Source organism: Heloderma suspectum, chromosome 1, assembly GCF_057233095.1.
Source record: "Heloderma suspectum isolate Gila_16-S chromosome 1, 16-S_ref, whole genome shotgun sequence".
In the NCBI taxonomy this organism is placed as follows: Eukaryota; Metazoa; Chordata; class Lepidosauria; order Squamata; family Helodermatidae; genus Heloderma; species Heloderma suspectum.
The window spans coordinates 396,221,015-396,236,666 of record NC_139458.1 but is presented as its reverse complement, the minus strand read 5'-3'; the positions used below and the strand labels follow the sequence as shown (position 1 = coordinate 396,236,666).

The following is a 15,652-nucleotide window of genomic DNA, read 5'->3' as shown; positions in this document are numbered from 1 at the left end:
AACAGGGCAGATGCAAGATGCTTTTCCATACTAAGCATCAATGTGAAAGAGGATGCTGGGAGGACATCTCTCACACTGCAATCCTCTCAGATCACATGCTGCTTCATCGGTTCCCCTAAAAAGAGTCCTGCCCCAGATTGCTTGGCTAGCTGGATCAACTCTGATTTTTAATACATAACTGGATATTACTTAGTAAGTGAAGATGCTTGAAAAAAATACCTTTAAAATACATTTTTCTCTTATAAAATTATGTGACTCATGCATTTACAGCTTGAAGCAAGCAAGAAAAAACAAGTACACCATGATATACGAATGTAGCACAAATGGGTATTTTGCTGCCAATACTTGGATTGGCCAGATGCTGCCCAATTCTCATGCTTTGAATTCTCATACGTGAAAATATACAAGCTTTTGTCCACAAAGAGTATTTCGGTGTATGAAAAATATCATGTATGAAGCAACCCTTAATACCGTTTATACTACAGAAATTAACAATATGAACTTGACCAACAGGATAACCTTTGGGTAAAAAATCTGGCTTCCTTGATGCAGAATACTATCAGCCCAAATTACAGAAAATTAGATTAGTTCAAAGGTATGTTTAACATGTTATTAAAAGTTCTTTAAGTTATTTGTGCCTCTTTATAAAAGCAATACTTTTTGACTGTATATTTCCCTTTTGTATTTTATCACACACTCTCTGAAGATTATTTATTCTTTTCACAAAAACAATTTTTCACATTACTCACATTATCAGATGGCATTGTCTCAGATTGTACTGTCTGAGAATTTAGTTTGTTGATTGATTCATGAAGGTGCAATAGTTTTAGCTTGTTTGCACAGAACTGTAACAGCTCTTCATCAATACATTCCGCCTCTGGAGAAAGAGAAAGAGATGCACATTAATCTCGATGAATGTGAAATGGAGCTGTAAAATCTCTCTGCAGCTTCATTAAACTCCCAGTTAAGCCATATTTCCAGTCCACAGTTACTTGCATGAGGATTCTGTTTTATCAGGTTAAGGTCTGGCTGAGTTTTGCCTAGAGGCAAAAGAACTGTCAATTTCTCTTTGTTAGCAGAATTTTAAACAGGCCATTAAAATCAAGAGATAGGATAATAAAGAATATTCAAAATATAAGAAATATTCAAAAGACTTGACACAATATTTTAGTATTTTCATTGTTATATTTATCGTTTTGGTTATTTTGTTTTTGTTTGGGGGGGCGTTATTATAAACCGCCCCAAGGGCATACATTTCATAAATAAATAAATAAATAAATAAACCTGAAAAACCCCTCCCATTCCCAGCAACCATGCACAAGATGAACGTCTTAAACAGGTAGCATTTCATCATGTCCATTCTGGCATGTGAACACCCACAGCGAACACAGCACATTCGTCCCACATAATATACATACTGTAGTGTAGTCTCTCTTTAAGATAAACTACTTCCCAGCACAGCTGTAGAGTATTTAACTAAACAAGTGTTTCTGGTTAGTCTGTTAGTAGCATAGAGGTTATGCTGGTGCTTGGTTTGTATTTGGATTAAAGAGTAAACTTTTTGTCTGCTATATGGGAGCCTTCATTTCTATGGGAGCCTATTCCACGAAACTCTTGAAGGACAAGTCATCACATAGTGTCAGAAGTCAGTGTGGATTTTGGTTTTTCCTCTGCAGTTGGCAGTTCATTTGTTTTAACTGAAGATATGGACTCCTTCCGGCCTCCACCTTCACTTGCTTTGCAAGGTAATTTGGCTGAGGATTGGAAGCTTCCATTTTGTAGTTTACACAGATTTGGGTGAAGATGATCAAGGTGTGGGAATGTTTATGAGTACTTCATTGTCTTGGAATGACTCATCAACATATGATGCCAGGGGCGCCTTGCAGTCTGTGGCTGCTTCAGGGCCCTATTGGAATGATCGAGTTGGATTCCAGGATGCCCTGGTCGAATTTTTCACTGACATGTTGAAGTCCTGGACACACACTGGAATCAGGCAACCGACACAACTGTATTCCTGAGTATTCCCAGGAATACTCTCTCACTGTCAAAAGTCCAGGAATCCTATCAACATGGTCAAAAGCCCAACAGAGTTCTTGATATGAAGAGCAGCAAAAAGCAACGAAAGAGTAGGGACAACAGCTAGGGTGCAGGAGAAAGAAAATTAAAAGTATCCTTCCAAAGACTAGAGCTCATATTATAGTCCAGGGGTGGGGAACTGTTTAGCTTCAACTTCAGATTTACACTACACAGTAATTAGTTTGCCTTTTATTAAAAAGTGATGCAACAAAAAGCTCTCGTTCAATCATTCATCTTTCCACTAATACACTGAAGGGATTTCCCACCATCTGTAAATTTGGTGTTCACATGTGGACTGCGAAAGTGCCAAATGTGGGGGATGATCTCTATTGATATAGAGACTGTCTATCCATGAAGAAAAACAAAAACAGGGGACTGGAACATCAGCCAGCACCACAGACACAGGTAACACGTTTGCTTCCCTCATGCTGCCTGGAATCCCTCAAAGCAGAGGCACTACCCTCACTCACTGAAGCAAGAAAGTGACCATATGGTTGGTTCTGTATTTACAGCAACCAAGAAAGACTCATTCTCCCTTCACCATCAAAGCAAGTATAGAGGGTGGGGAATTGGGCTTGGAGATAGGCACATTGACCCGGTTCACAGATAACAGCAATGTGTGGGTTATTTAAGCCACACGTTGGTGGGGCTGAGTGGGAGTGAGCGAGCACACTGCCTTCAGCACGCTCCTCACTTCTGCTTTCAGTAAATAACTTATTATTAATAGGTTGAGAGCATGATGTCCAAACCTGGACACTCTGGCTGCGTTTAAACAACCCGAAGTGTCTGGGTTTGGACATCAAATGCTCACATGAGTTGTCATTACATGTGAACCAGGCCAATGTCTCTGAACCCAATTTCCTCTCTCCAACAACTGCATCAGGGATGACGTTTGACAAAACAATTGTATGTGTGTGTTGGGGGGGAGGATACTGGGCTCTCAGAAAGCTTTCTCCAATAATACAGATCCCAGTAATAGTTTTGTTGTGTGGAGAAGACAGAAAGAGCCCTCCCTCAATTCCTTGCAGGGTTACACTTGTTTCTTTTATATGAAATTCAGTCACCTTTCCGATAAAAGCAGAAAGAAGTTTCACAAATGACAACAGTTAAACGTTCCAATTGTCATTTTATACTGCAAGGAAAATGAATAATTGTTTTGCCCTCCATTTTTGTTCTCTGAATTTTGCAACTGAACAGACAGCTACAAAATAAATTTTTACTTACCCTGATCTTTTAAGGTATCCATCAGTGTCTGTGCAATGTTTGTCAGACAAGATAGTGGCAAACGCTCATTTGTCAGGATGCTTTCCAAAGCCTGTCAGTAAAATACACCATAGAGTAAATATGTCTCCTCAATTTCATGCTTCTATTAAAAAACAAATACGGATGTTCCATATGGGTAGAAATCAGAACAATACTGCTTAATGTTACTCCTTCTTGCCTTGAAAAGCTTTGCTGGACCTAAGGTTAACCCATAGGTCACCTGTAAAGGAACAGAGTTTTTCTTTTACAGGTGGCCCACAAAATTAGTCCTTTGTTTATTGTTTATCTCACTACAGAAATAAATTGGATCTCACAAGCCAGACTTATAAATTCTAGGGAGTGTGTAATAAATTAATCCAATCAGAAATTATCTAAAACAACCTTTTTCAAAATGTCAGGTGGGTCTACTTCAAGAGGCAAGATTCCACCCACCAAACATACAAATTTCTTGGGAGAGACAGGAAAGAGAGTGCCACCACCAAACAGGAGACTACACATTCTGCATGTTGGTGGGAAATGGAGCAACTCTTCATTCTTACATACTTACATCCCACTTTAAAGAATTCAAATGCTTGCACATGGAAATGAAGTTATTTTATTTAATTAAATTTGCATCCCACCTTTCTTCTAATGCGTTCAACAGGGTGTAAGTCATTCCCCCTGCCATTTTATCCTCACAATAACCCTGTGAAGTAGGTTAGGCTGAGAGAGTGACTGACCCAAGGTCACCAGGTGAGGTTCATGTCTTAGTAGGGATTTGAACCTGGATCTCACCAGTCATACTGCAGCACTCTAACGACTACACTACACGGGAGGTGTCAGGTATGCCGAAAGCTATAACAAACCATTTACCTAATTCTGATTAAATCTGCAGAATAAAGCTCTTCCTGGCTAATTACCTGTTTTTTAGTAGCAGGATATTTAATATCAAGAATTAATTCCTTCACTTCAGTCTCAAACACATCTGGAAAGAAAGATGACAAGTATGTATTACAAAAGATTAGGAAATGCAATTTAATACGCTTTAGTTAGGATGTTCACTTTAGCTATTGGTGGCACCTATATTCAAGAGGATGTGGGGTGGGGGGTTCTACCCATAGTAAGTAAGTGAAGGTAGGGTACCAGCATCACACCACTTAGGGGCAATGCCAGCCACTTCCAGTTAGTATGATCTAAACCTACTTGGCTTTGCCTCCGTGTCACGGTACACCATGGAGACCTTTACCTAGTTGCACAGTGTCAACACAGGATTTACTAAAAGTAACATAGACTGCTGCCTCTTTTGCTACCCCCTTGTTTCAAAGCCTTGTCCTCAATCATCGGGTTGCTCAAGGTTCAATGTGGACATAAACTGGCTACCAGTTGACAGGGCTGAGAACAGGTTTTGCAGCATCTTGGGATGTTTATTTGCCTGCCTTCATAGCAATCCTCAGAGGGATCTGCAGCACCGGAGTCCTGTAACTGTTGTTACAGCTAGCAGAAAGTCCAGCACAGGAAAGCACATGAGAGCAGAGTGAGGCAAAAGTATACTTTGGCAAGAGCTTCATTAATAGTTGCTAGATGCAATACTAGGATGGTTTCAAATATTAGGAGACGCTACAACAGTCACAGCTCTGCAATACTCCCTCTTAGCAGAAACACAGACAGATGGGTTAGGCAGAACACTTATCTAATCTTGTACCCCAACCCTTATTTCTTAACCCAAAATTGTTTCCATACCGTTTTGGAATTATTTTCAATTAAGGCTGTGGCCTGTTTTTCACACCAGCTTGTTGTCTCTGTCGAATGATTCTCTTCACCCACATGCATCCCCCAACTCCTTTCAACCCCACTATAGTGGCAATTTGTAATAAGACTTGCAGGGTAAGTGTAAGCGCATGTCAAATCACTTGACATGCACTTACACACACGCATACACACACACACACACACACACACACACTTCAAGCCATTGGCAAAAAAGTAGCTGAATTTTTCATGTTACCCATTTCCAGGAACAATATATTTGCACAGCCAGCTGCAGCATCATTTGCAGTGAGAATTAACCAGCTAAGGCCTAGATTTTTAATAACTGAATGGAGAATTCTGCTTCTCTGTTGTGCTAAGCAACTTATTTATTTACAACAGAGAGCAGCATCTCAGCTCATAAAAAAGATAGCAGAGAGGGCTACATTGAAAGGAAAGCCAGTGATGTGAAGCAAAGTCAAATGAAAGGAGACCGAAGCTTGCATTTTGAGATGCGAACACTTCCTGGGGCTTTCAAGAGTAGTTTGAGAGAGATGCATTTCTCTTTGCTGCTCTCCAAATCCATGCATGTACACAGACTGACAACCTGGATCATTTGCTCTGAATTTACAAGGTGTTTTCAGAATGTGTTATGCTCATGACTTGACCTTTACTAGAGTTAAACACACAAACTGTTACTCAAATTCAATTTGTTAAGAACTGTAAATGAGTTGAAATAAGTTGATCATGTACCTGCATTAGGAATGCCTGGTCTCTAGTTAAGCTTTTATTTATCTCTTCGTCAAGAATTTGTGATAAGATCATAGGCAAGGGACAAATTCAACTCATCATGCCGAGCAAAATAACCCAACTACTTCTCCATGACATTTCAGTGCTCGTATTTTTAGATGATGCTTCCCTTATAATGAAGTTGCGTTCCCTTTTTTTTGCCGTGATAGGCTATGTAAATACTTATGCAACCTATCACGGCTTCCGCAGGGATGCAAATGGCATCCCTGCGTTAGCCGTGATAGGCTACGTAAGTATTTACATAGCCTATCACGGCTATAGTGATGAAGCCAATGGCGGCCGCGGTCACCATTCACAAGTCAGCACAAACAGCAGCAGGTAGGTGTCCCATTTCGTGCGCCTTTCGCAGGGCGGGGGGGCGGGGGGGGCTTCGTTCCGCCACAGGTTTCGGGGGGCCAAATGCACTGGCATTTGGCCTCACCGAGATCTGTGGCGGAATTCTCTGACATCCCTAAATGTACTGGAACCCTTTTCCCTCTGTGATGTCAGTGGCCCTTAAAAGCACAGCATTTTATGACCCCCAAATAGCAAACAAAACACAGAAACAGGCCTACCCAGATTTAATGTTTTAGCTTTCAGCAAGGCAGCCAACTTCTTCACTAGATGCATATCCTTTGCTCGCTCACTCTTCTTATCACTGGAAGGATAAACACAACATGAAATTGTTTGAATTCAACGCTATGTATGCAGGGGAAGCACACAACCTTCAAAACACTACTTAAAGAGCAAAAAGCCCATGATATTGTATTAATGGGAGATAAGAGGAGATATCAGAAACACCCTTCTAGATCAGGCTAAGGTCCATGTAGTCCCACATTCTGTTTCTAACAGAAGCCAGACAGATGTGTCTGGAAGTTCACAAAAAGGACATTAAAGTCATACCATTTCCTCTCGTTTGTCCTAAAGCATCGGAGGTATGCTGCCTTTCAATGTCAACTTGCTAGTGCTCACTGATCATATATATTTAAATGGCTATATGAACGCGCTTTGGAGGGGAGTGTTCAGCCCCCCTTAGTTACAAAGTTATGTAATACATATGTACTGAGTTCACACAACAATGGTGGGGAGAAGGTTGCATCAGAGGCACTACCCAATAGCTGCCTGTGACCATCATGCAGCCACATTTCAAAAACTATCAACTGCAGCAATGGATGCACTAGTGTGTGTGTGTTGAGGGGGTGGGTGGGGTGGAGGACTGTATTTTTCCAGGAATAAAATATTGTTGTTTGAGCACTGAGAAAATGGAACATCCATGCAAGAGCAGCACTATTTCAAGAAAAAAGGTCTGGGCTCCCCAGAATGTGTAGTCATTGCAAGTGAGTAATACCCGCATATTTGTAGCAAGTGCAAAAAGAGTCTCCTAGAAGGACTCCTACTATCTCTCTTCATGAAGTAGGGGACGGGGGAAGAAACAGTAAAGTCCAAAAATTTGGCAGACCACAGGGCCACAACAGCTGGCCAAATTTTTGGACTTTACTATTTCTTCCCTCATCCACAACTTTTTGTACCATCTAGCCTGATAAGGAGTTTTGCAGAACTCAGAAGCTTGCACGCTTCTGTGGAATTCTGTTTGGTCCTAATAAAGATATTGCCCATCTATGGATTTTGGATTTTTTTTTTTGTACTACCTATCTGAAATAGAAGCAGAATATGCTGGGTTATCCAACAGCAGAATATATTCTTCATGCTTTTCAATATGGAATATTGCATCATTCATCTAAACATGTGTTAAGTTAGTTCAGTTATACAGTGTGAAGCTCAGCAAGCCTTACCTCAGTGCTAAATGGAAAGGTACATGAACTGTTTTCACTGTTCCTGACACTGGATCAACAAGACAGATCTGGTAAGTCTGAGGCTGCCAACCCTGACTAGTTACGTTGTTCATGCCCATTATTTTATAGCCAGGATACAGCAACCTAAACACAGGTTTGATAAACACAGTGAAAAGCAGAACCGTCAACATATACTTGGTGCACAGGGGAAAAGAAAACCTCTAAATGGGTCAGGTGCAACTAGTTTCTTTTTTTAAAAAAAGAGAAGGAACACTTAAATTTTGTAGCACATAGTAGTGGTTCCTGGATGTGGCAATATTCTGTTCCCTACTAAAATAAATGTCTATGGAATCAATCTGCAGGCAAATTTAAAACGGCCATCTGACAACTTTCATCATTCTTCTCCAGCATAATAACACCCTTATACAAGGCATGCAAAAGCCTAATAAATGAAGACAAGAACTAACACACTATCTTGAGCTATTTGATCACGTTTTATCCTGCTTCCTTTTTGTGGCAGATGGTGGGGGGGGGGAGTAAATGAGAAAACACATTTGGATGTAGAAGATAGTGTCACAATCCTTTCCTGAATTACTCTTCTGAGCCTCTTGCATTACCTTTTGATTTCTTACCTACAGTGTTTCCCTACATTGAAGGCTCCAACCCTCGGACCTTGTTGTGTGCTCCATACTTCCAATATTCCTCTCCTGGGAGCATAAATCACAAGGAACTGAGCCACTCTGCTTGGCCCGTGAGGAGCGCCAAAAGGAGAAAAATCTATCTTTTCAGCTTCCCTTTCATGTAGATCCTCCACAATTTGAATCCAACCAGTCTCTGCATCACGGTAGCCTGTGAGTCAAAGTAAGTCATTAGCTACCCTACATATACAAGTTCGCTCTCTTATTATTCCTAAACTGTAACTATGTGTTCAGCTGGGTTTTCTAAGCTAAGCCTTGTTATTAGGTATCAGCCTTTCCATAAGTCTGCAGCAGGGGCTCCCAGTTCTTCCTCTTCTGTCACTCCCTACCTCACTGGTGTCCTCTTACTATCACTACTGCCTGACCCTTTTCCTGCTGCTGCTGTTTTCACTACTTTCCCCGATCCCCAGCACTGCTGATTTCCCTGTTTCTAGTCAGTTCTAGCTACCATTGTGCGTACATGTTTAAACAGACACGTACAGATTTGTCATATGTAGCTCTGTACATGCTATTTTCCACAGGGAAGTGATTATCTGTGTAGGAAAAGGTGTCTGAAGAAATCCACACTCCGGGCTTTTAAGAGGTACATACAGAAGAACTGTACATTTGCACGCACACCACTATCACGCTGTGATACTCTGATTAGAAACAGCAGTGGCAGCAATAGGGAAGGGGAAAGGCAGTGAGTTCCATAACTGGGGGCGGGGTAAGCTGAAGTGATTCTCCATGTATTGCCATTGCCTATTTTCATGGGTTGCAAGTTGGACTCCTACTTTCATCATTCAGATATGTCAGTCCGCTTCTCGATTTCAACCACTGTTGCTCTAGCATCTTTCAACTATTTAATTCTTCTCTAAATAGTTTCTTTACCAATTCCACTGTCTTTCCTCATTATGCTGGGCTTTCGCTTTCAATAAAACAGGGGTAGAGAACCTATACTGGTCCAAGGATCAAATCGTTCCCCCACCCTGGAACAACAAGGTGGGCCAGATGATGACAAAAATGGGAACCACGAAATCACACCCCCCCGACATCATCCACCCCACCCCGCCTATTCTTCCTCTGTCTGCACAGAGAAAGGGACTTGGCCAGTGCCTGTAGGATCAGCAATTCCAGGCGCTAGCTGAGCCAGGCGCCTCTTTCACTTGCCATGCACCATCCCATTTGGGGTGGTGAGCGGAACACAAACAGCTGGCGCCTGGAAGAGCAGCTCCTCTAAGTGCTTGTTGAATCAGCAGCTTCATGCATCACTTGACATGGGGCTTAGGCGGATGACTGACACAAAAGGCCGGATCTCTGCTGTTATCTCCAATCTGTGATCAGAGAAAACAGCGGGGATTCCCCTGCGCACATCCCTTCCCAATTAGGAGGGCAAGGGGCACTCTAAGGGGAATCTCTGCTGTTATCTTGTATCTGTGATTGGAGATAACAGCAGGGATGCCTCTAGGAGGCAGAGCTCGGAGGCCAAGGCTCACCCCCTGGAAAAATCCAAAGGATCTCGGCTGGCTGGAGGTTCCCAATCCCTGCCATAAAGGGTAGGAAGAATTACTGAAATTCAGAAATGAAGGCCTGGGGTTTCTTGCAGTGTACCACTATATATCAGAAGTATGTCAGCAAACTTGAAACAACCCCCCAATAACCCATGGGCAGTTGTTTCCCCCTCCAACAAGCCACGTCACCTGGGTTCGGACAACATGACAAGCTGCACCCAGGTGGTGATTATGGAAATCGTGCCGCAAATACACCGCAATTTAAATAAGTCACTGTGGCTTAAGTAAGTAGATAAGCCATTGTGGCTTATTTTGATCGTGCAAACTGGCCCCTTAGCTCCAGTGGATACATTTCCATATTGTCGCAAAAGGTTAATCAGTATACATAATACCTTTCCACATACGAATAGAAAGTCCTCTTGTGACATCCAATAGAAGAACCCTGCCAAAATCATCAGTTACTGCTGCCAAAGAGTTACAAGGAGAAAGACATATCCTTTCTCCATGGCGACGAGAATCTGGGATTCCAAACCTAAAAGCATATAAAACTAAATGTATAAAACAATATCCAAAGATGACATCTTTGATTACATAATACAGTATACCCAGAATTAGTAAATATGCTGTTATGACTTAAGTTCCTAACGTTGGACTAACTTTCACCAGTAAATTAGTTCAGCGCAACCAATACTTTCATATCTGGAAGATTCCCTCAAGGTACAGCATTTTTAGCAGAAGGAGTCTTACTATATCTTATATGTTTTTATGCCATTGAACTTCATTAGATAACACATTGTGCAAAAACTCTTGCAATAAATATCCTAACACATTTAACAATTACAGATAATAAAATCTTTAATTTAGCAGATGTAACATATTCAGATTTAAAACAGAAATGTAGATGTCACAAAACAGCCAATATCTGGTAATGAGTCAAACAGAACTTAGATTCAGACATTGGCTTACATTTGCCTTTCACCTTCCTAAATAATTTCTATGTCATGTTTTTTTCCTCCAGCTTTCCATTCACTACAACTTAAATAATTGAGGCTAGACATTATCATTACATTATGACATTATCTAACATTATCAAAGCAAATATATTATGCACTGCTCTCTTCCCCGCACTTGCTGATATTCCCACTACTCTGACTCTACCATTAGTCTGAATCCAGAACCTTCTTGTATTTGGAAGGAGTAGGCTTCATGCATTGAGGTTCATCATCAGAGTTTGCACTGTGTGATCAAGATAGCATGGAGGTATGGGGAGTACACCAGACAAGCAGCGATACTTCTTCAAGAAATCATAATCACCCAGATTGCAGAGACATCACCAGAGCCCTTATGGGAAGCTGCTAGTTCTCACACATCAAGGTTGTTCAGACATTAATGCCAAACCATGGTTTTGTGTTACATGGCCAGGTTGGCTCTACACAAATCAGTTCATGTAACTGCACATTCCTTCTTCCTCAAAATCTTAGCTTGAGACAAGGCACAGTTTGCAGGTTTGTCCAAACCATCAAACTATGGCTTGTGCTTGCTCTGCGAGATAGGATCAAGACTGAGGGGCAAGCACAAACTGTAGTTGGCCAGTTCAGGCAAAAACATTTGCTCAGACCAGGACTGTAGGAAGGGAACTGCAAAATGCAAGGAAGAAGGAAGCATGTGACCCTGAGACTCCTCACTGATAATTCACATACAGCTAAACCATGGTTTGGCATTATATCTGACCATCCCTAAGTGTGCCTGTGAGACCTCTACCTAGGCATAACCCTGCCAGCAGTCCCACACATTCTCAAGGACACCAGAATGAACTAGGCAATAGTCATCCTATTGCAAGGTGAGAGGTCACACAACATGGTAGACAGTTGAAAAGTAGAGGTAGCTTTGTTAGTACAACAAGGTGAACTTGGATAAAATGTTTGGCTTTGCATGCATCTCACCCAATAGTTAAGCAATATGGGAAACAATGGGAACATAGTTCCACAGCTTCTCTCAAAAAACCTCTGTTCTTTTAAACACTTGCCTTACAGCTAAAGGAGTTGCAGGCTCAACCTTGGGCTTCTGCTTCTGCACAGGTTCTTCTTCCTGTTTGTGCTTCCAGCCAAGCCAACCGCTTGAAACAGAAAAATTAACATATTCATTGTCTCAATTTAAAGAACTCAATCCATAAGAAACAGATGCAATGTATTTTCAATCTATTTTATATTACCTGGCAGCATTAAATAATGCAGACGTCAGCTTACTTGCAACTGCTAAAGCAACATGGGACAACAGTGGCTGTGAACTACCCTAAAGGAAAGATAGAAAGTTGTTTATAAATTGTCAAAATAGTCAGCTCTTTGGAAACTTTCATTTTGCGCACGTTTTTCACAGAGAGAAGACTGCCCTTAATAAACAACTAACTAAAATCGTGAAAGATCTGCTAAATTTCGTATCATTTCAGTATAAGTAAATGATTTTTTTTCTGTTCTTTCTGGCAAACTAGTTAATATTTTAACAATATAAAAACATAAGAAGAGCCATGCTGGATCAGACCAAGAGTCCATCTAGTCCAGCAATCTGTTCACACAGTGGCCAGCCGTTGACCGGGAACCCACAAGCAGGGCATAAGCGCAAGGCCCATATAAATAGGCTTTGGGGGGTCTAGAGATTTGCAGGCCTTGCAAATGTATAATTTGCCCAAATGATGCTATCTCGGCACCTCTGATACATTACAGACTCTCATATACAAATATAGTTGGTAACTACAAACACTGTCATTTCATAGAAGAGGAATCATATTGAATAGGTAACGGTGATTAACATACAAAACAAGGAAATCAATTTATTAACTAATGATTCCACCAAGTAATGGGATTATCAAAAAGAGAGAGGTTTTCTGCACAAAAGTGAATGCAATTGCAGATGCCCTACATGGCAACCATACTATGAAAAGATGTGCTCAATACTTTGAAACTCTCCCCTTTATAAAGCATAGCTAACTGCCTTCAAAAGCACAGCAGACTAGACACTGAAAATGTGATGGCTGCAAAAAGTTAACTTCTCTGAAACATTGTCATTGGGCAAAATGACAGTGACTTTGTTCTGAGCATAATGCTAAACTACGGTTTAACATTATATGAATGAGCTCACATGCAGCACCCCTCTCCTCCAGCATGGCCAAAAGGTTTCATTTTCAATTAACTGTGATTTATTATGTCTGAACGTGCAACTGTGGTTAATTTTAACTATGGTTTTGAGAAACAAGCCAGGATCAGAAACCAGTTTGAAGTTGGCTTGTTTCTTTAAACCAGGGGTGGGAAGACTTTAGGCTTGCAAGATGTTTCTCTCTAGAACCATGACAGGTCTGCCAACCAGAGCCAGCTGAACAATAGTGGCTCAGGAAGACAGATGTCTAATTGTAGAACAAGGTGCCTAACCTTTGCCCAGGAATTTGTCTTCAGTACCAGAACTGGAGCTTGCACACAAATCCTTTGATGTACAAATCTATTTCAGTTTCCTCCCACAAGGTTTCTTACTTTCAGAAACTTTATTTAGAAAGAGAAAAGGCTTTTTGTTGTCACAATTGTTAACCCACTGGAAGTGGGAAACCCTTGCTTATCTGCACAGATCACCCGATCTACCAGCAGATCCCTTCAGCCCACCCTTTAACTTAAACTATAGTTAAGACTAACCACAGTTTGTCTGGGTTCAGAAATAACAAGCAACCATGATTAGTTGAAAATGGAAACAAAAGCTTCTGATCTCCTTGTGACCATCCTGGAGAAGGAAGGGGCAAGCTCACGATCCCAAGGGTCATTCATGTTTAGTGTTACAACCCAAACACAGCCGCTCAGTCAAACAGAAAGATTTCCCAGTAATGTATCAAATGTTCTAATCAGACATACTTTCTTAAAACCACACTACGCCCCCCAAAAGACAACACTATACATTTTTTATCTTTTAAAACAAAAGGGAGCATGAATATCCAATTTATATCTAATGTCTAAGTAATCCAAGATATATTTTTACACTTATCAAAACCACTGAATTATAAAACATCCTGCTCTCAGTTTTGCTCCCCCCACGAGCAGCTCTCCCTACCTCACCTCTACCCATTAAAAGCTCAAAATGTCAGCAAAAGAAAAATAATTAAAAACAGACTCAACAGGAAAAGGAAACATACATCTCCTAGCCAGCACACTCCATTTCACAATTACTAATTCATAATACACTTACCTCAAGGGCATAAAAGAAACCAGTGAAAGGATTTGATCCTACAGTAATGTACTGAGACATAGCAGGAGGGTTGTTCTTTATAGCTGCATTAAATCCACCAATATTGGAAGCGGTCTTCATTTGATCAAAAGGTGACAGAGTCATGATGCCTATTTTAAATATGAAAACAAACCTTAGAAAAGGATGTTTCTAATTCTAATGTGTCTTCATGAAATCTGGCCCAAATATATTCATAATTTTCGAAAAATAAGTCTTCCATTTCTTGAAAGCTCTAAAAAAGAATTACTATGATGACAACAACAACAACAACAACACTATACAGGCCTGTGATAAGGATATTTTATTTAGAGCACTTTTTACTGAAGTACACACTTCATTAGTAATAGACCAAAAGCAGCATACAGACAAAAGTAATCCAATGATAATCAGTTATATAAAAACAACTTGCAAATGGTTGCACCAAGGCATGAACTCTGGGAATCACCCTTCAGTGTAAGGACCTGTCAGCAACCTTACCCCTTAAGCCCCTTGGGTGACAAGTGTGCCTCAGATAGGACAGAAATAACATACTGGGGATGGCTGCTATTAAACTGCCTCTTGAATTGGGGTTGGACCCAGCAAAAAAGCATCAGTTGGACCTTCCTACTGATATCAAGACTTGAGCTCTTGGTTAAGAAACCAAAGATAACCAAAAACTATACTGACCTACCTTACAGAGTTGCTATAATGATTACCATGACAGTATACATGAAATGCTTTAAACACAGAGTGACTCATGGAACAGGACTATTTATTCAGCAGTACTGACCAACATACTACTTACCAACACTAACATGATCAACTATAGTATCCACTTCTTGGAGGCCCCATTTCTTATAGGCTAATGGAGGTGGCTGAACATTCTCATTGCCTGAAGCTGCAGCTGCCCATTTTATTGAACAGAAAGAAAGATTACAGAAAACTATTGGTTAGAATAAAATTATTATATATGGTCAGCTCACGCTATTGACAAAAGTGTGTGCTGTTGAACTGAACAGCTAAAAGGTTCAGACTTAATTATTTAATATTTCCTTTCTTAAAAGGAAAACATATAGTAAAAATTGTACTGTACATATTATTGCTATATTTCCAAGTCCACGTTTAACCCAAGAAGAAATGCTAGTAAGGCTACAATCCTATATACGCTTACCTGAACTCAATGGGACTTACTTCTGAGTAGACATGCACAGGATTGCACTGTAAGTTATTTTCCATAGCTAATATGGTACAGTACACTTGGGAATGAGTGATCCATATTTAAATCCCTGCTTAGCCGTAAAGCTCAGTGGCCTTCAGCAATCCACAGGATTTCTGCAAGGACATATCGAACCCAGCTCTTGGGATAAGATGAAAGAAATGTACTCCACAAAAACTTATGCTATAAAAAATTTGTTAGTCTTTAGGGTGCCACAAGACAGTTGTTTTTCCTGCACAGACTAACACAGCTACCCCTCAGGAAATAAATTATAGTGATTAAAGCTTCTCCCTTTTCACAAATACAACATTTGTAGGCATGCAGTTCAGCTAATTGTATGTGGCAAAAGTAAAATTTGCAACC

The 15,652-nt window shown here is 40.6% G+C and overlaps 1 protein-coding gene across 5 annotated transcripts in view; it reads right to left on the bottom strand.

The window, feature by feature from the left end:
* RAB3GAP2 (RAB3 GTPase activating non-catalytic protein subunit 2) overlaps window positions 1-15,652 on the bottom strand; it is a 69,457-nt gene that overhangs the window by 32,997 nt on the left and 20,808 nt on the right. For 4 of the 5 annotated variants that reach the window (XM_084828758.1, XM_084828760.1, XM_084828761.1 and 1 more), the window contains 11 exons: window positions 14,879-14,977; window positions 14,056-14,204; window positions 12,047-12,126; window positions 11,861-11,950; window positions 10,227-10,366; window positions 8,279-8,495; window positions 7,647-7,790; window positions 6,429-6,511; window positions 4,239-4,303; window positions 3,301-3,391; window positions 750-877 (listed from right to left, as the gene is read on the bottom strand). In XM_084828758.1, coding sequence (XP_084684884.1) covers window positions 750-877; window positions 3,301-3,391; window positions 4,239-4,303; window positions 6,429-6,511; window positions 7,647-7,790; window positions 8,279-8,495; window positions 10,227-10,366; window positions 11,861-11,950; window positions 12,047-12,126; window positions 14,056-14,204; window positions 14,879-14,977 — 1,286 coding nt within the window. The remainder of the gene's footprint in view (window positions 1-749; window positions 878-3,300; window positions 3,392-4,238; window positions 4,304-6,428; window positions 6,512-7,646; window positions 7,791-8,278; window positions 8,496-10,226; window positions 10,367-11,860; window positions 11,951-12,046; window positions 12,127-14,055; window positions 14,205-14,878; window positions 14,978-15,652) is intronic. The other variant, XM_084828759.1, reaches the window with a different exon arrangement.